The 20,705-nt window shown below is 41.2% G+C and overlaps 1 protein-coding gene across 5 annotated transcripts in view; it reads left to right on the forward strand.

Moving 5' to 3' along the window:
* DOCK10 (dedicator of cytokinesis 10) overlaps positions 1–20,705 on the forward strand; it is a 262,401-nt gene that overhangs the window by 179,964 nt on the left and 61,732 nt on the right. For all 5 annotated transcript variants that reach the window (XM_040639806.1, XM_040639813.1, XM_040639809.1 and 2 more), the window contains exons 15-25: positions 3,788–3,910; positions 5,611–5,690; positions 7,510–7,697; positions 8,204–8,269; positions 9,961–10,053; positions 13,896–14,019; positions 14,212–14,333; positions 14,710–14,796; positions 17,708–17,800; positions 18,237–18,355; positions 20,059–20,128. In XM_040639806.1, the coding sequence (XP_040495740.1) occupies positions 3,788–3,910; positions 5,611–5,690; positions 7,510–7,697; positions 8,204–8,269; positions 9,961–10,053; positions 13,896–14,019; positions 14,212–14,333; positions 14,710–14,796; positions 17,708–17,800; positions 18,237–18,355; positions 20,059–20,128 (1,165 nt within the window). The remainder of the gene's footprint in view (positions 1–3,787; positions 3,911–5,610; positions 5,691–7,509; positions 7,698–8,203; positions 8,270–9,960; positions 10,054–13,895; positions 14,020–14,211; positions 14,334–14,709; positions 14,797–17,707; positions 17,801–18,236; positions 18,356–20,058; positions 20,129–20,705) is intronic.

The raw sequence follows: 20,705 nt of genomic DNA on the forward strand, positions 1-20,705 counted from the left end.
CAGGTGGGTGGGAAGGGAAAGCAGACAGACTTACACAGTCTCCAGGAATGAGTTTGCCCCAAGGCAGCCCCATCATAAGGGAGAAAGAGACCGGGCCCAGGAGTTGGACAGACATGGTCCAAATCAGGTCACCACTTACGAACGGTAACTTCAGGCCAGTTTCCTGTCTGGGTCTCAGGGTCCCATCCACAGAACGAAGCTGACAACGCCCACCTCATAGGCCGTGGGTCTGATCTCAGATCCAAAAGCACTTGGCATAAAGTAGATCACACATATCACTCTGTGTCTCTTGTACTTCTCTCCCTGCAGGGATAGCTAATGCCAGCGCGCAATACATGGAACAGACAGTATTTAAATATACTGAACCCTTTATGTTGAATTTCATTGTTTTTATTTCTCATAAGCTTCTTGAGAAAAGATAACCAGTTCTAATTTTCTGGTCAAGCTTTCTCTAATTTTCTGGTCAAGTATTCTTGGTTCCCACAAGAAAACCCGTTGGGGCATGTAGAGGCAAGGTATCCCTTGGCAAGAATGAAATATAGCAAAATTACAATGGCGAACGTATTTTCTCTTAAAGGATCCAGAACTTTTGTGAGGTTTTAGAAGCAGGCGTCTGAGAGCCAGAGCTCATTTTGAAATCTCAATTCTACTTAGTAGCCAAGTGAACTTAGGCAAGTACACATCGTCTGTCTTTACTTCAGTTTTTTTTTTCCAATGTACAAAAGAAGACCGATGATATCTAATTTATTGTTGCAGGGATTAATGAGCACAGATTTGTACCCAATAAAAGACAGTCATGATTAGAAGTCACTATTCTTACATGATTATTATTAAGTCACCTGTGGAGATAATATTTTCTGCAATAAGTCCCCTTTTCTGGTAAATTTGGGGCAGTGAAGAATAATGTGGGGAAAAGAAGGGAAAGAATTACCCCTCGCTGAGAAGTAAGGAGAAGTCACAATTGTACTGTGAAGTTGTCTAGGAAAATATGCTGGAAGAATGACAGATGAAGTTTCTAGGGAGACTGACAATATTACCGGCTATCGGAGTAATTATGTCTAGGACAGGAAAGCCAACAAAACCACAAGCTCATGCTACATTAATGCCTGATGAGTGGTTTGGTTGTAGGTCAGGAAACAGGAGACACCAGCAATTTGTGTATATAAATCTACGACTTGCACATACATAACCCTCTCTGACATCTGAGAAAAAATGGTTAGCAGCCCAGTTCTAAAGATTTCATGTTAAACCGCTTGGAATAACTAACCACAAAAATAAGTACAAGACCCAGCCAAAGCAGATTTGAATTTCCCCCTTCACAATGTGGAAATGGCTTCAAATGAATGGTGACCGAATCAGAGGAGGGTCGTGGTCCCTCAAGCTGTTCTGATATAAACTAGCCTGCTGACATATTTCAATCCTCTATTGGTTGTCTGGCCAGGTTTTTTCCTACTGTATTTTCTAGATTGCAGTTTGCCTAACAATGTAGCTTGGAGTGTACCCTAAAACACTTTGGCCCTTAAAATCAACAGCCACTAAAAAGCGTGGAATGGACAATTTAGCTTCTGACCGTATTTTTACCCAGATCCAACCCATCCCACCCACTGCTCCACACACAGATGCTAATCCCCATGAACATTTTTTTTTAAATGAATTTGGTGTTTTTTCTTATTTTTGGCACCAGCCGTACTGACGTTTTATGGTTAAAAAAATGATTCTTGGAGGAGGTAAGGAGAACATATTCAGATGGCTACAATGGGTATTTTATGCTCTTTGATTTGGGAGAAAGTCGATCCTGACCAATGTGTCTTGTTGTTGGAGGGATCTCTTTCCGTGCATATTGCCCCCACAATCGTATGTGCCTATATCCACGCCAGGACTCAGATTTCTTTTAATCCCTCCTACACGACATTCTGAGTGGACCAGGGCACAACCCCGGATTTTCTTTAAAATTCAACAAAACTAAGAGAACAAATTCATTCTTACATCTATCTATTTACAGAAGGCACACAGGGCAACAACATCCCCAACAAACGGTTGTCCACATGCTGAATCCTTCCAAGTGACAAAAACTCAAGTGCATCCCACCGTGGTGACTTCCGTCTTCTTATAGCTCTAATGATTAAATAATTCATTCTTTAAAAATATGTTTAAACTGCCTGATGATTACTTTTATGTTTTATCTTGCATTAATCACACACAAAAAATGCCCTATTCTTTCAATGGGTCACAGCTATTCATGCTGTTTAGGAATGAAGCTCTCGGGGATACCTAAGCTACTTTTCATTCAGGCTAACCTGTTTTCTTCAGTCATACCCCAGATGTCATGGTTTTGAGACCCTCACCCTATCCTGATCACTGCCCAACTGTGGCAGCTGGAAAGAGGCACAACACCCAGCCATCCTGAAGCCATCTGTGTAAATGAGTCAGTTCTCTGTTTTCTTGCCAGTTAGCATATTTATTGAGCAAGGAGGCCAGTGTGTATGGCTCTGTGAGCAGTATTTCTCCACCAAACCGTGTGCTTCATTCTCGTTACAATGTGTCCAATTGTAACGACAGGACAGAGCTGTGGCTAAAAGCAAAAATGAGTGATACGACTCACGTCTATTGATACATTTGTCGTGACTGATGAATTAAAAAAAAAAACCCACTACTCAAGCTCAGTTAAACCTCCTGTGTTGTAAATACTTCATGTTGGTTTCAATATGTCACACACACAAAAGCCCTGTGTAATATTTAAATAAAAATAATCTTCGAGTTAAGTGTTTCCATTCTGCTTCCCCAGTGTCATTTGAGAGGAACCTTTTTCCCCTTCCCTGACTACTTAAACAGAGAAAATGAGCAGAAAGGTTGAAGCAGTCTAAAAATATCATCCTGGCCCATTTTCTATATTATTTGACACTAAAGCTCTGTAATCAGATATCTGTCTAAATGGCTACTTTTAGCCTGTGTATTGAAATCTTTGGTTCATTTAAAGAGTAACAAAATAGTCTAGTCAAGTTCCTTATATTAGAAGAAATAAAATTTCAGCAGCTCTCTAGCATTAATGAAAAATTAATTACACACGGGTCTAATTTTTTCCATAGGCATAGACTATGATTAATGATGAGGAAGAAACACTAACCTTAAGCTTGCCATGTATACTTGTTGTATTGCCTGACATTACAGTACCATTTGGACAAAAACTATTTGTGTGTTCTAACCAAATCTATCTAGTTCCAATGAAATGGACCAAGGAAGAAAATAAATGGCATTCATTAATTTAATACAAAATTCTGACTCAAGTGTTCTTCATTTGATCTTTGTCTCTGTCCTAAAATTTAGGACATGGGCACTTTTATCTCCAGGAAAGTGTTTCAAGAATCTGGCCCTCTAGACCCACACACACAACCTTATTCGTTTTCCACTACTCATAAATTCTGATAGCACCACCCAAACTGAGGTGGCCCTGGCTTGCCCAGAAAATAATGAAAAAAGGACTAACCTGTTCTTATTCCTCTCCTAATACTCCAAGGTTTGATATGTTAACTAAATCATAAATAAATGTAGTTGTAATATAGATGGGCTGCTGTCCTTGTAGATATTGAATTGAAAATAAAGAATTAAAGATAACAAAGATAGTGTTTAAATGAAACTTTTGTCTAAGAAGCTTTTTTGTCTTTTTTATTCCATTAGTTCCTGGAGTTTCTTCCATTACAAATGGGAAATTGAATCATTTGTCACCTTAAAAACACAACGTGGTAAAAACAATTTTCAAATGCCAACCTGAACAAATATTTTCTTTCAGATCAGTATTTAAGGACAACCAGGGAAATGTGGACAGAGACTCAAGATTTTCACCATTGTATAGACAAGAAAGTAGCAAGATTTCAACAGAGGACCTGCTAAAACTGGTGTCAGATTACAGAAGGTAAGGGTTTTGGATGCTCTTGAAATTAACATGAATCAGCTACATTGCTACTATTGATTTATTAACTCTGCATAAACAGTATTTGATTAACTGATTCTTGAATGTCCGAACTAATCCAGAAAATAGATGCTTTACAGATGCCCTCACGTAAGCCTGAATGACACAAGAGTAAGTTGCTAGAATTATATGGAAGGAGTGTGAAACATTAAACCATGTCAGTTAACTATTATTGCCATGTAACAGACCACCCCAAAACTTAGTGGCTTAAAAGAATACCATCACTTACTTTCCCGAGTCCATAATTTGAACACGATCAGGTGAGGAGAGCTTGTCTCTTCTGCACATGGCATCAGCTGGCAGAGGTCAACTGGAGCCAGAGGATCCGTGTTCAAGATGCCTCATTTAATGACTGGCAAGTTGACATGGGCTGTTGATTGGGAACTCAGCTGGAACTGTGGACAAGAGACCTTGGTTCTTCTCCATGCGAACCTCTCCATGAAATACTGTGGCTTCCTCGTGGAAGGATAGCTGGCTTCTAAGAATAAGTGTCCCAAGGGACAGAAAATGATCACTACCAGTTTCTGAAGACCAGGACCCTGAAACCATCACAGTGACATTTCTGCCATAATACTGTCAAGCTGTCACACAGCCTAGATTCAAAGAAAGGAGATAGAGACACCTCTAAATAGGAGGAGTGTTAAGGAATTTTAGAACTATGTTTTGAAATTCCATAGAGTAATTCATTGCTGTGAATACAGTAATTCATACTATTTCTGTCATTCAACTTCATTTTGGAAAGGACGATGAAAGTTAAAAGAAGAAAAACTTTATGAAAGCCACAGCATTTTTTAAATATATCATCATGCATTCAACCTCTGGTGGTGATGAGATCTCTCACGATAAGCAATTTACCTTAAATTCTTACTCCCCTGACACCCACAGGATTGAAAATTTAACAGTCAGCTCTCACAGGCTGGGAAGGGCTGGGTTGGACCCACCATTATAATTATTCTACCTGTTAGGTCTCCTAGAAGAGATAATGCTTGAAACTGTTCAAGGAACTTTCACCTTACTACAAAAGGACGATAGGTGAGAAGGTTTTGGTGGAGAGGGAGAGAACTGGAGTGATTGTGGGGACAGGGATAGGTGGTGAGAGGTGTCTGCACACATTCACGAAGAAGGGAGATAGCAGAAGAACTAAGATCAGGGGAAGGCTCCTTGTCCTTGATTGTTGGTGAAGAGGGAACAAGCAGACTGTCCGCTTAGCAACTGCAGCAAAGACAGCCTTGCTCTCGAGACTTCTTAAGCATCTTCTGGAAAGTAAGTCACTTAAACCAGTTCAAATGGTAGAACTTTTTTTAACAAAAAACAATCTATTTACTATATTTACTTCTATACTCGTTTGGCCATTTATATAAATGTTCCTTGAAATAAGGTGCAAATAAACCTAAAACATTCTTCAGGATATCTGTAACTTGACCCCTCACTGATTTCTATTTTGATTGGTGATATTACATAAATTTTAGTTTTCAAGATAAAACCAGCTCAACAAAATCATTCACAAGGTTGTTTAGGGTAGTACTGTTTCCTCTTATCAAAGGTCAGAATTACAGTTGACCCGTCTTGACTACTAGAATAATTCAGTGTGTGTGTGTGTGTGTGTGTGTGTGTGTGTGTGTTTCTGTTCCCTACCTTCACAGGGCTGACAGAGTAAGCAAAACACAGACCATCCCTGGAAGCCTGGATATTGCTGTTGACAACATTCCTTTGGAGCATCCAAGTATGATGATGATGTCATGGTTTGCTTGTAGTTAGCGTTCTTTTGGTTGCTTAGTTAGTTGGTTGGTTGGTTGGTTGGTTGGATAGTTGGTTAGTCATAATAGCTTGCTTGCAAGTTTTTTTTCTCAAATTTTGGGATAAATGGAATTCATTATCCTACAGAAATTTGGGGCTTCTTATTTCTCCATTAAGACAGGCTATAATTATGATAAGATAGGAACCATATTCAGTGTAAATTAATGTTTATCTGGGATGCACCATGCACCCTGCAAGGTATTAAATTATGTCATTTAATCCTCAAAACCCTGAAAGGTTGTCAATGAGGAATGTCAGGTTCAGATAGACTCATAAGCCAGTAATCCATAATGGGAGAATTTATATTCTATCCAGTTCCTCTGACTCAAAATACAGGGCTGGTTCCCCCATACTGTGTGCCAGAGGGTTGCTCTGAATGCTATGGGTAGCCACCCAAGTGGCCACGTTGTAATTATTGCCGGAGTATTTTTAGACTCTGTTATTACACAGGGAGCATGTGTCTTTTTCAAGAGTCCTATTTATGTCAGTGAAAATATGAATTTTAGAAGGAGCTTTTATTAACTTTTAAATAAGAATTTCAGAATTTTTATTTAAGTGACGAGACTGGTTTATTTTGTTTTACTTCTGATTCTCCCTTTTAGTGACTTTCTCAGTGATGCAAAGAATGAGTAAAGCATCCTAAAACGAGCTAAAGCCAGAGAGCAGATGATTACTACAGGATATTTGAATTACCATTAGCACTATTAAGTTTTTCACTCTTATATTTTTTCTACGAATCATCTTAATATGAAATAAAATGAGCATTCTAACCTAAGCCATGGCTCCAAATCACATTTATATTGATTGGTGTGGAAAAGCAGAGAAGAAACTAAGCCATTTCCCCTACCTGATTTGTGGGATGTGTCTGTCTTTTATTACCTACAGAAAAGAAAAATAACAAAAGAGGAAGCTAAAATATTCTCTTTGAAATGACTATAGGACATTAGAGAAATTTGAACATATAATAAAAATATTACAATTGATTTTGGGGGGGGGACCCTGTAATCTGATTCCCAAGCATATTTAGTTAACCATTTTGCTCTTTTGAACACAGGAAAATTCCAGATGGGGTAAAGGAAAGTAGCAGGCCTTGCTGTCTTCCAGTGACCACAACATCAGCCCCCAAGCTATTTAGTGACAGAAGTTTTGATTTATAAACTTCAAATTGTCTTTTTTATTTTCCTTAGGCTGTTCCAACAAGGCTAGATTTTTCAAGATTGTAAAAACTGGAGAGAAAAATAGAATAAATTATATCAAATAAAGCAGAGGGGGGCTGCAGGCCTGTATTGTGAAATCATTCCATAAGGAAAAGTTACTATCAATCCATTAGGTACTATCCGTAATAGACCCAGTGGACAAAGTTTTGTTCTGTCAATATCTGTATTATTTTTATAATGTTAGGTAAAGGCCAGTGGGTTAATCCTTATCTTAGAATACCTGGTTAGTGTGCTCAGAGACTCATTAGCTAAAATTTAGTTTTCATATGAAGCTTAATGCAAAAATAAAGTAGTTATAAATCCATCCAAAAGATTTACCAATTTTTGAGACATCAATTTTGATATTAAATGGCTTGAGTACCTATCATCTCTACCTCCTGCAACTTTTTCAGGCTTGCTGAATTTAACATAAATTCCTTTGCAAATACAGAGTTCTATTTCGAGTGGATTCATTTTAAAATATGTTAAGTATTGTTCACCTTAAACAATCACATTAAATGACAAACTTTTATTTTTTGATTTTTAAAGACTGTGTAACATCGTCCTTTATCCCTGTCAAGCCTTTCGATGTGACAGCTCAACCAGAACCCACAGTCGAGGTGGAAGAATTTATTTACGACTCAACAAAGTATTGCCGTCCTTACAGAGTATACAAAAATCAAATTTACGTTTACCCCAGGCACCTCAAGTATGATAGCCAGAAATGTTTCAACAAGGTATGGTCTGTTTCTGAGATGTGCTGTCTCTGCACCCTACCAAGGTCATATTAAGACAGGTTCTTGAAAGTTCAAATACAAATTATCATAGGTCAGCACTTTGGAATAAAATTCCATTTGCAGAACGTGCTTAATAAGGGGCAGTGATGAGTTTCACCTTAAAAGTGTTTAAGGATACATAATTTTATAACATATTAACAATCCTTTCTAAAATCAGCCCTAAATTATTTTGTTCTCGACTTCTTTTTTTGTAGTTTCTTAAGATACTCTGAAAATAGCATATCTGCTTCCTTTTGATGTGAGTTTTTTCTTCCCTTTTAAATAATATCTCCAAGTCCTTCTGCTATTTCTGAGTACTGTGGTTATATCATAAGAAAGGGTTGGGTATTCTACATTTTTCAGATTTAATTAGAAGCTACTTATTTTAGACACTCGGATTTTTTTTTTTTTTTTTGGTGTTATTTAACAAGAAATTACAATTTCCATTTTCCCCTCTGTAATTTCAGGCTCGAAATATAACCGTGTGCATTGAATTCAAAAATTCTGACGAAGAAGGTGCCAAGCCCGTGAAGGTGAGCCAAGTCCACAAGGGGATACGGACACCCAGGGGGAAAGCAGGTGCATAGGTTCTCCTCACCACCAAGGAGCTTTTTATTTGACTGTGATTGGAAGAGCAGCAAGTCAATACATTTGCGTTAGATTTCCTAAAATGCACCTGATTAAATAGCCATCATTAACTGGATCTATTAGAAATGCCAGTCTCATAGCTCTGCTTAGCTTTACGTGACTTGGAAAAAAGGAAACCACTCTAGTGTGAAATGAATGCAAAGATTCCCCTCTGCAAGCCTGCCCTTTTCAAAGAGCCCGCCTCCAGCATACTTGACTTAAAATGCCACATCCCAGCCGGCCTGGGCCTTCGTGCGGCCGGTGCCGAAGGGCTGCAGCATACTGGCCCAGTGGCTAGGGCCGCGGACCCATGGGATGCTCACGTCCATGGAAGGAGCATGTGGCCCGCTGCCCGAGGAGGGGGGAGATGGCTCCGGGAAGTCGGTCCCTGTCGTGATCACATGATTTAATAAAACCCATAAGACTACAAGGTTTGTATGAACTGTGCTTTTTAATCTCCAAAAGTGCTACTGGATGTCATTTTTCAGAGTTCATTTCTGATACAGACTGTTTTTATTTTAGGGACTTCAAACCACATAAAGTAACCCCTAAAGAGAGAGGGAAATTGTTTTTAGTGGCCTGTGGCCTGATCTTCCCCCTTGTCAATGAATCAGAGGGATGGAATAGTAAAGGACAAAGCCCATTTCTGACCAACCCCCACCATTATCTGAGATAATCTTTTAAAGCACTCTGTCAGGTACCAGTCGTGTTCTCTGTACCAAGAAGGTTCGTAGCGTGATTCAGAAGAAGGAGAATCAGTCTGAGTGAATGAGTCATGCAGGGGAGAAAGAGTTCTTTAAAATAGTCTTGAGCCGCTATCAGTCTCCACAGGTTCCAAGTTCTACAGTAACGCCAGTTAACATCAGGAGAGAAAAATTAAAGCAAAATGGAATTTTCAAACAAACAAAGGCAATGACCAGACGGCAAGCACAGCAGTCACACTAGTGCAGTGTTTATGGGGAAAATTCTAGCAAAGAGGAATAATAGCAGGTGTATGGGTCTCCTATGTCATTGCCTTCTAAAGGATCATGCAGAGATACAACAGACTCCAGAAGAGGAAACCTGAGCCTTGGGCTAAGGGAACTTTGAAGCTGCGTGCCTGGGAAGTACCATATGACATCCCCTGGCTTGACTAGGGCGAGGATAGAATAGTAATGCAATATGGTGGAGCCTGGAACCAGCCCTATCCTTCTAGCTCAGCATTCTTGGTTGGGAGCTGGCATGTCAAGGGCTGGGGTCCAACCAAACCTTGTGGTCACCCACGACTGATTGCCTCTAAACCAACTCTAAACCAGAGCTGGATACCATGGGCCCCTTCAAGAAGCCACCTTTCAGGAATCAGAATTGAACAATTTAGCTCTTATCTCCTGGTAATCAAAAGCTGGGAAACGAACTGATTCAGATCAGTGTAACAGCTACGTGGTGAATTAAAGCCTTCAGATTTTCTTCTGCAGCACACTGGTATATGAAATACAGGGCAGCAGGTGAAAGAAGTTCAAGGTTAATTAGATGTCAATTAAGCCTGTGACTGACTTGTTTTGTGCTCGGAGTTGATTTCAGACACTCACAATCATTCAACTCATAACTTTTTAAACAGTGTATTTATGGAAAACCTGGAGGGCCTCTCTTCACCTCAGCTGCCCACACAGCAGTTCTGCACCATTCCCAGAATCCGGATTTCTCTGATGAGGTAAGGGCCAGGCCTCCACTGCCCCCCCAGGAGCTCCTAAAAAGATGGGTGAGTGGGTCAGGTAATGCACAAAGATAAACACTCTCTCTAGACCACATCTCAGACTGAGAGCATGCCTTGGCTGACATTTACAGAAGTGAAATTTAGAAAGCATATTGACAGTTGCTCCAAGAGTTATGCTGCAAATCCGAATGTTTTAGCACAGGATCACCCTTCAAAAATACGATGTTTTTATGGTATCGTTCTTTTCAAGTGAGAATAGTTTTTTTTCTTTTATTTCACTAGTCAAAATAATAAAGATAGTGTTAGGTAGCTTTACCAAGCAATAGCTGCATTTCATGTCATAATGGAAAGAATATAGGAATAGACAGAGTGAGAGCCAATGCTACGGCTTATGACTTAGGTGAACTTTAGTGATCTTGGATCCCATCATCTCTGAATGTGGCGTGGAACAAGACCTGCCCTGACCAACTCCTGAGATTCTCTTATTATGTGCCAGGCCCCTTGTTACACTCCATATATGCATCATCTCAATCCCCACAGGGTTCTCCAGAGAAACAGAGCCAATAGGGGGAGATACGTACATACGGATGGGTAGATTTATTATGAGATACTGGCTCACGTCATTATGGAGACAAGAAGTCCATGATCTTCCATCTGCAAGCCTGAGACCCAGGAAAGCCAGCGGTATTGTTCGAAGGCCTGAGAGTCAGTGAGGCTGTGATGTAGATTCCAGTTCTGGTCTGAAGGCCTGAGAACAAGGGGCAGACAGAAAAGATCAACGTTCTAGTTCGAGTAATCAGGCAGAGAGAGAATCCAGCCTTCTGCCTTTCTGTTCTCTTCAGGCCCTCATCAGATTGGATGATGAGCACCCATGCTGGGGAGGGCCTTCTGCTTCATTCAGTCCTCAAATTCAAATGCTAATCTCTTGAGAAACATCCTGACAGGCACATCCAGAAGTAATGTTCAGCTGGCTATTTGAGCATTCCACTAGCCCCAGTCAAACTGACATGAACTTAGCCTTCCTGTTTCACGGATAAGGAAACTGGGACTCAGAGAAGTAATTTTGCCAAGGGCACACCACTAATAAGGAATAATCAGAATTCAGACCAGGCCACGTGACTCCGGAGCCTCAAGCTTTAGCACTCTGCTCTGAGACGTGTGAAAAAACCAATCGGGCCAATGGTAAATTACTCTCCAGGTGTCAGCTTGTGTTATAGATTCAGACAAACAAGCCTTAGGGATTTAATTTCATTTCTGACCACAACGCAAAGGTCTGAACTAATGCAACCTGCTGGTAAGGTGTCTGGCATTAAAAATATCACATCTTTCCATGAGTCTCCTACAGCTGCTATGGGAAACCACCACAGTTTAGTGGCTTAGAAAAGCCCGTGCTCATTATCTTATAGTTCTGGAGGTCATAACTCTGAAATGGGTCCCTCAGGGCTGAAATCAAGGTGTCAGCAGACCTGCATTCCTTCTGGAGGTTTAAGGGGAGACTCCTCACCTCGCCCTTTCCAGCTTCTAGAGGCTTCCGCAGGCCTTGGCTGGTGACCCTCTTCCAGAAGTTTCCTCACTCTGCCCTCCGCTTCCCTTCTTGCATCTCTGACTGTGACTTTCCTCTGATAAGAAATTTGTGATGACAGTGGGCGCCCATGGTAATCCTACATAATCTTTCCATTTTAAAATCCTTAATTTCATCACTTTTGCAATTCCCTTTTACCCTGTACACAGATTCTGGAGATTAGGGCAGGGAGGACATCTTCGTGAGGCTCTCATTCTGCCTACCACACCTTATTCCACATCAATCGTTTTAAAACTAATTAAAGGAGCTCCGTGAAACCACAGACCTCCCTTGACCTTATCTCCCTCCTCCACATCTGTTTAATGCTCTTAAACTTTGTTCCCTATAAATTCAGGACAGAAGATGAAAACAAAAAAAAAAAGGTAAAAGGCTATCACCATGTTATAGAATATTTATGACCCCTTGGAAAAGCCCCTCTGAAAGATGAATTCGCTATAGACATAGAAGACTTTTTTTTTTTTTAAGATATTCTCACTGTTAACCCTGGCTTTTAATCTCTCTTGCTCGCATGTGTTTCCTGGAATTCTTACAAAAGCCATGCACTAGTCCACAGGAGAACATGTATATAATAAAAGCTCAGTGAACTCTGCAGTACAGACTCAAAAGTTAAGGTTACATCAATTGCAAAAATTAATACAAATTCTTTGAAGGCGCTGTTATAATGTAAATATTTGCAGTATTTAAGTGAAGGATGTTTGCGTTCATAGTTAACTGGAATTCTGGAGAACGTATTGCATTCCCATATGCTCTTTTTGTTGGCTAAAAAAGCAAAAACAAAATTTCTTTCTGGTACATGGCTAATTATTCTATATTCTTAAATGTACATCGGCCTTTGTTACCAGGTTAGCAGACTGCTATGTAAAGAATGTGTAAGCTTGTAAACCATTCTAATTGAAACGTTCTCCAAGTTTACCAGTCAGCACCCGGAATCACCCAGAAGGCTTGTTACAACACAGATGACGGTAACCCGCCGCAGATTTTTGGATTCCGTATGTCTGAAATGGGGCCTGAAAACTGGCATGATATGTGTTAGAACAAGTTTCCAGACGATGCTGATGCTGCTGTTCCAGGCATACCATTTTGAAAATCAATGGAATAAATCCTTTCCTGAACACTGTGAAAATACGTGCTAGACACGTAGATGCACAGAGTCTAGTAAAGAAGCTGGAAGATGATTTGCGTGGTTTTCCAACCCCTCATTGCATGACCATTCTGGAAACCACCTAGCTGCTGATATTGAGTGGAATGCCGCTTACCTGCACGGGATCCTGGAATTCCAGCAGGAAGTAGTTACAAAAACATGGTTTCTCGTCCTGGAAGATTCTATTACTGACTAGACCGCAAACTCCTAGTGAGTCAAAGCCCTGTACCATCTCTCACCTCTTTATCATCCTACTTCACAACGTATGTTTCGGAGGTTTGGAAACTGGAGAGCACTATAAAATAGAGATGGTGTCAGAACATTTCTTTTTTAAGAATATGGAGTAGGCTCCTCATTACGTCTATTTTTAACATATATCAACTTAATGTTTTGTATTTATTCGGAAGCATTCTTTATGTAGCTACAACATGGCGTCCTCACAAAACAGCTCATTACCTGGCTACCACAATAACACATTTCATCTATTTTTTTGCTATTTTTAAAAAGGGATTGATTCCGTGCTTATGTTACATAGTTCCCTGCGGCCATGTTTCTCAACACGGTGCCTATGAGTCGCCTGGGAATCACATTAAAATGCAGATTCCATTTGCACGCATCTGGGGCAGTGTCCAAGATGGTGCATTTGTGATGAGCTCCCAAGCAATGCTCGTGCACTGGCCGATGCACACACGCAAGGGCTCAGTTCCCTCAGTGTGTGTTCCTTGCTGATAGGTTCTTCCATTTGTGCCTATTTACACCCTACAGTTGGTCTCTGTGTGTGTAAGTGTGTGTGTGTGTGTGTGTGTGTGTGTGTGTGTGTGTGTGTGTGTTTAATCCATTCTCCACTAGCATACATTATCAAATGACAAATACCAGGCATTCCAAATTATCATCACCCACCACAATAAAACTATCAGCCCCTTGACACATGACTGCCAGCAGGACGGATATTCATGGAGAGTGAAATCGGTGCTTCTAACACATTATAACCATGAAACGTGGTGCTTGGTTTCAGTGAAAGAATTTTTAGAAGGCCAAGGCGCCAATGCTTTTTGTCTTACCCTAACCCGGGGCAAATGAGTTTCATCCCAGTCCGGCTCTTCTCTCTCCTTGCAGGTGAAAATCGAGCTACCGACACAGCTCCATGAGAAGCACCATATTTTGTTTTCTTTTTATCACGTCACTTGTGACATAAATGCCAAGGCTAATGCCAAGAAAAAGGAGACGCTGGAAACATCAGGTACTGACAGGACGCGATCGGAGACAGCGTTACGTGTCATCTGTGTGACTTGAACTGGAGAGTATTTTAAAGCTCCCATGTATTAAATTTTTTTAGTGAGGTTTGCTATTCGTAAGTGACAAATAACTTTGGTTTTACTCCTCACCACGGACGTTTGTACTCAGGTTTTCTCTTTGTTCTCCCTTTGCACAGTTGGCTATGCTTGGCTTCCCCTGTTGAAACAGGATCAGATGGCTTCTCAAGAATACAATATCCCAATAGCAACAAGCCTGCCTCCTAATTATTTAAGCTTTCAAGACGCTGCAAGTGGAAAGGTATGGAGTGATGTATAATTTAAGAGAAAAAAAATGCGTGAGCTAAATGGCATGAGGTTATCTTCTGTCTGCTATTTAAATGAACCCAGGGACTGTAGTCTATGCCTCCATTGTAGTGAAGAGTTGTGGACCTACAATGTTTCAAAGGTCTTGTTGCGTTAATGGCTGGTAGAAATGATCCATTGGAATGGCCCCCTGATATCACCTTGGTCCCCCTCACCAAAATTGCCAGATGTCTTTGCATTTTCTTCTATTTTGCATCTCTAGAGTCATGGAAGGGGAATGGATCAGGATGGCAAGTTAACATACGCTAAATAACCTGTTTATTTGCTTTTCTCCAATGGCCACAGTGACAGTAACACGCTCTTTTTTACAGCATGGTGGGAGTGACATTAAGTGGGTCGACGGTGGCAAACCACTCTTCAAAGTATCGACGTTTGTGGTATCCACAGTGAACACTCAGGTGAGCGCGTGTCCTGAAATCTCGGCATCTGCTCTGACGCAGAGAATCGTCAGGGGGTCTTGTATTTAGAGGAGGGGACTCACCATTTCCCAAGTTGTCAGAGGAGCAGGGGACTGAGAACTGCAAAGGAAGAATGGCTGCAGCCTAACGTTATGCCCCTGCCAGGAGACATAGAATGCCCCAGCCCTTCAGCCCTGGGGCCATAACACTGCGGCCTAGAATACCCGACGTGCATGTTTCAGGATGACGCCCCCCTGGAAATATGGTTTGCTTCCACGGACAACACCCAAGTGTTAAAAATGGGAAAGGTCAACATGAAAGCCTTTGGATCGTTACCTCAAAACTAAATCTGAGGGCGCCTGGCTGGCTCAGTCTGTCAAACGTCTGCCTTCGGCTCAGGTCATGATCCCAGAGTCCTGGGATCAAGTCCCGCTTCATGCTCCCTGGTCAGTGGGAGCCTGCCTCTCCCTCTCCCTCTGCCTGCCGCTCCCCCTGCTTGTGCTCTCGCTCGCTCTCTGTCAAATAAATAAATAGAATCTTAAAAAAAAAAAAAAAACTAACTCTGATTCCCAGTGCCTACCGGGTGATGCTGATGGGCAGGCCATGAGGTCGCAGAACTGCGCTGGAGAGCCTTCTAGGCCAAGTTCTTTCTCAGTATCCTGCAGAAGTTATCTCACCCCTGCGGTCCTTAATTTGTCATCAGAAAAACGGTGACAATAAAATCTGCCTAAGGTTGTGGGAAGGATCAAAATGAGAAACCGCATGTGAAAACATCTCAGAAACTGCAAAATGCTGCACAAATGTTATCACTGCCATTGCTAAATTACCACGGACCCAGCCCTTGCACTGCGAGACAGCTGATTTTACCAGTATGAGGACTTTCGTGATACCAAGTATAAAGTACAAAGCAAACCATTAAGCACACAAACTATGTATTTCTCCTTTCTTAAATTCAGTGGGTTACTAATACTCGCTTGCTAAGAGGAATGAGATCATCTAGGTTTCCCATATATATTGGGTCAGAATTTTTCTCGGTAGCCTCTGGTGCCTCAAGCCAAATTGAGGCCTCTTCCCCAGTCCTCTACCCGATCTCCTCAAGTCCCATAAGATGGTCCTTCCCCACCCAGTTCTGTCTTCATATACCTCAGAATATCAACCTGTGTCCTCACACGTCCAGCTGCTTTCTTCTCAACAGCCCTCTCTGACATCACCGCTCACCTTTCTCTGCATCCATTGCCACCGCCCACATGCTCCTCGCCCTGGCGGGACATATTCGTCCTTCATCAAGCCTAGTATTTACCTCAGTGATCAAACACCCAGGCCCTCCCTCGCACCGTGTCCTCCATCTGCTTAGCTTCCCCTTCCGACACTCAGTCCTCCTGTCAGGAAGGCTATCTCTCTCTCTCTTCCTCCCCTCCCCATGTTAGACTGGTCAGCTCCCACCCATCCTTCAGACGTTGCCTCAAATGTCACTTTCTCAAAGAAGCCTCTCCTATTCCCTGACCCTTCAGACATGATGTGTCATCTGGTGCACTCACATGGCACCCTGCTTTTCTGGGAAGCACTTACCTGTGATCAAGAAGGTATGTGTTGACATGGCAGTATGGTGCCTGTCTCCCTGGCATCATGGAAGGACCACAGAGGAAGGGACTGGGTTTTCCTGGGCCTCCACACTGTCCTCCTGCCTGACAAAGACCTGACACATAGTCAGTTTTCAACGAATAATTGTCAAATAGATGAATAAATGAAATGAAACTGAAAATATCAAACACACACACACACCTCGGAACTGAGGAAAACCCAAATCTCAGATGTCCTTCGAGAATCAACACATTCCAGAGAAATATCCAGAATGTGTATTCTCACTAGAAGTCTGTGTCTCACTTTCTGATGATATGACTCTGACCCTCAGCTCAGAACTTAGAGAATTTCTAAGGTGCCACCCTCTTGAGGAAATAGCATTGAAGGGCGTATTATTTGCTCAGGCTGCTGTAGCGAAATACTACAGACTGGGCAGCTAAAACAACAGAAATTTATGTTCTCACCCTTCTGGGGTCCAGAAGACCAATATCAAGGTGTCAACAGGGTTGGTTTCTTCTGAGGCCTCTCTTCTTGGCTTGTAGGTGGCCATCTTCTTGCTGGGTCCTCTTACAGTTTTCTCCTCTATGCCAGTACATGTCTGGTGTCTATCTCTGTGTCCAAATTTCCTCCTTTATTTTTTTTTAAGTAGGCTCCATTCCCAGCCTAGAGCCCAATGCGGGTCTTGAACTCGTGACCCTGAAATCAAGACCTGAGCTGAAATCAAGGGTCAGACGCTTAACCCACGGAGCCACCCAGGGGCCCCTAAATTTCCTCTTTTATGGAGGCATCAATCATTTTGGACTAGGTCCACCCTACTGTCTCATTTTAACATAATTATCTCTTTAAAGACCTTGTCTTTATATGGTTACATTCCGAGGTACCGGCAGTTAGGACTTCAACATACGGATTGTGGGAGGACACAATTCAACCCATAACAAATCAGTTTTATCTCATCAGGTTAATGAGAACTTCCTAATTTTTTACTAGCTCAGGCATTTTAAGGCTGAAAATATCCCTGTGTATATTAAGAGTACATTTTCTCATGTGTGTTAAGAAATATGTAAGAAAAATACATTAAAGTCTGTGGAAAAAACAGGAAGATGAAAGAAGGCAATTTTTTTTTTTTAAGGGGGAGGAAAGAGCCAGAGGAAGTGCTTTTCCAGCCACTGTCATGTGGCCGAGAAGAAAAGCACACTTATAAAGCCATCACTTAACTCCTTGATAAGCACCTGCTCACCGAGGCATCTGTCCTCCAGAAATACCCTCCATCACCATAATTGCTATACAGCTTATGCGTCATCAGAAATAAACACTTTCTTTGCTGTTTCAGGATCCCCATGTGAATGCATTTTTCCGACAGTGCCAAAAAAGAGAGAAAGATATGTCTCAGTCACCTACCTCGAATTTCATCCGCTCTTGTAAGGTAACACAACATGCAAATAGTTTCCATGTCTCCAGGGCAGAAATGGGCAAAAGAGGCCTTGACAGTTTCCAAACAGTAGCAAACTAAGAGCTAGTTACCATCGACGATTTTTAAATGCCGTATCAATTCAGAGAGCGCATGGTTATTTCTCAATTCCTAAACAGTTTCTGCCTGTGATTTACAAAACAAGCAAATGTCAGGTTTTTTTTCCAAAATCAAAATATTTGAAAATCAGAATCAATTGATTTCAAATTAGATAATTGCATATCGGATCCCTGCAACTATGTCCCCATACCGTGTGCCATGGTAAGGAGCAATGAAGAATAAAGCCAGATAAAGGTGGGCTAGGGTATTCATATTTGAGTTCTGAAACACATCAGCAGAACGTGCTTTTAATTTAATCGGTGCCCCTTTTTCTCCTACCAATTTTCCACAGAACTTACTGAATGTGGACAAGATCCACGCAATCATGAGTTTTCTGCCTATAATCTTGAATCAGCTCTTCAAGGTGCTGGTACAGAATGAAGAAGACGAAATAAGTACAACTGTGACCAGGTATCTCTCCTGCGGTCTTAGGAGAAGAGATCTGAGAGTCCGTGATTACACAAAATTGTGATGATAACCGAACAGCCCCTATTTGGGCAAGCTTGCATTTCACTTGACCACGTCTCAAATTTTAAGTACTTTTACACTCTTGAGTTCTTGCCTTCAAATCCGTTATTATCATTTAGATACAGCTCTAGACCAGTTTTTTAAAATTTTCTTGTTTTTTAATTAAGCTTTTTATTTTGAGATCATTATAGATTTGCATGCAGTCGTGAGAAATAATGCAGAGAGATCCCATGTTCCCTTCACCCAGTTTACCAATGGCAGCATCTTGCAAAACTATAGCTTCGTATCACTACCAGAATATTGAAATTGATAGAAACAGGATAGGGGACGTTTCCATCACCACGGATGCCCTTTATACACACAGTGAGTTCCCTCTTGTCCCCAGCCCCCACCCCTTAGCCCTGGTAACGACTAGTCTGTTAAAATTTTAGATAGATAGACAGATAGACGATAGATAGATAGATAGATAGATAGATAGATAGATAGATAGATAATAGATAGGAAGGACATCTGGGTTTTTTCCAGTTTGCGGTAGATTTTAGGTGAACACAAGTTTTTATTTCTCTGAGATAAAAGCCTGATGCCACTGCTGGGTTATATGATAGTTGCATGTGCAGTTTTTAAGAAAATACTGAATTGTTTCCCAGAGTGGCTGTACCGCTCCACATTCACACTAGATTTTTTTTTAATTTTTCTTTAATCGTCCTCTCTTTAAAATTGTCTATACTACATTCTTCCGACATTACTAATCCATCTAGTGACTTGATGATCCTAATTTCCTCTCTGTAGAGATACTGTTTTAAATTAAAGTATCATATATGTCTAATGTTCATTTTTTTAAAAAACGTATTAGTCACAGAATTCTGGGAAAAAAATTACTCTTGACATTGAAATGTGTCCAGAGCTTTCCAAACTCACAAGCATATTATTAACCTCTTTCAGAATGAGGGTCTTTAGCCTCGTTTTTAAAGTAAGGCCCTGAAGCTCTGGAAAATTGAAGTATGTCTAACAGTCCCACCGCAGCCAGTTCTGGACCCAGATTAAAAGTCCCCAACTGTGCCTTCAGTTGAGGCTCTTTGCAATGTGAATATACGGGTCTTCGTGAACAAGACTCCTAACTATGCTGAAATTTCAAGACATTCCAAACACAGCAGCCGTGGGGCGGCGGGAGGCCTTAATGTGAAAATAGTACCACCACTGTTACTAGAAACACTTCACCAGCTACGGAGGGAAATAAAAAACAAAACCCTGCATCTTAACCTAATTGCTTTTGACAGAAGCCCTCTTTAGGGCTTTTAGGACTATGATAATGAGAGGCTAAAAGTCTTAAATTTTAAGCAGGTACCAAAAATGATCTTTTTTCTAAGAAGACAGTGTCATCAAACATGCAAGCCGTAACAGTCTCCAGTGTGATTTTGCAGCCATAAGATATTCCTTGTACCTTAGTGTTTAGAGATGTCAAGGCTGGAGATAGTTAACAGGTAATACGGATATTGGGGGATCAGAAGGGAGGGGGAGTCTGAAATTGGTTCGTGCATTCATTCGGTACCTATTAAATACCCAGTTTACCAAACACTCCAGTGCTAAACCGAGTGGTATGTTCCTGCCTTCTCCAGAAAGGCCACTGAACAGTTTTGTTTTTCCAGGGTTCTGACCGACATTGTGGCCAAGTGCCATGAGGAGCAGCTGGACCACTCCGTCCAGTCGTACATTAAGGTATACAATCACCACCTGGACCTTGGGCATATCCCCTTGTGCTGTGTGGTTTGTCTCATTTCCTGTCTGCAATAAGTGGGACGTTTCTCCCTGTAGCTGGATGGGGCTCACGGTAATACCAAGCATTCCCCTTAGCTACTTAGAATTCCATCTCTTTGCATCGATGGTCCAGACGTGTTGTTTAAATGCATAATAACATGTACCTCTGCAAATGAATATTTATATGGAGAAAGAGCAAAGAAAGAGAAGAGAAAATGAAAGTATTGACCTTTCGAAGTCCACATTACAAATAAATGCAATTTCTGTGTAAAGTTACGGAATATTTTTCCTGTTGGTTTGTTGAATGCGCTGTGTTTCTTCTGTAATGTTTTCTTAGCTCTTTTTATTGTTTTCTCAGGCATTATTTCATTTTCCCAGTTACTGTATATTTGTACCTGCTTCTGGTATGTTAAGTCCTTTATCCTCGGGCATGATCCACAAGCCCATTCCATCCCTGTGCACTGCTCCTTCCAGCGTCCTTTGCCAAGTGTTCACTCGGACATGTTCATATTCTCATTTCCAGTTGGCCTGTGAATTA

This window comes from Ursus maritimus, unplaced genomic scaffold (assembly GCF_017311325.1).
Source record: "Ursus maritimus isolate PB19 unplaced genomic scaffold, ASM1731132v1 scaffold_1, whole genome shotgun sequence".
NCBI lineage: Eukaryota > Metazoa > Chordata > Mammalia > Carnivora > Ursidae > Ursus > Ursus maritimus.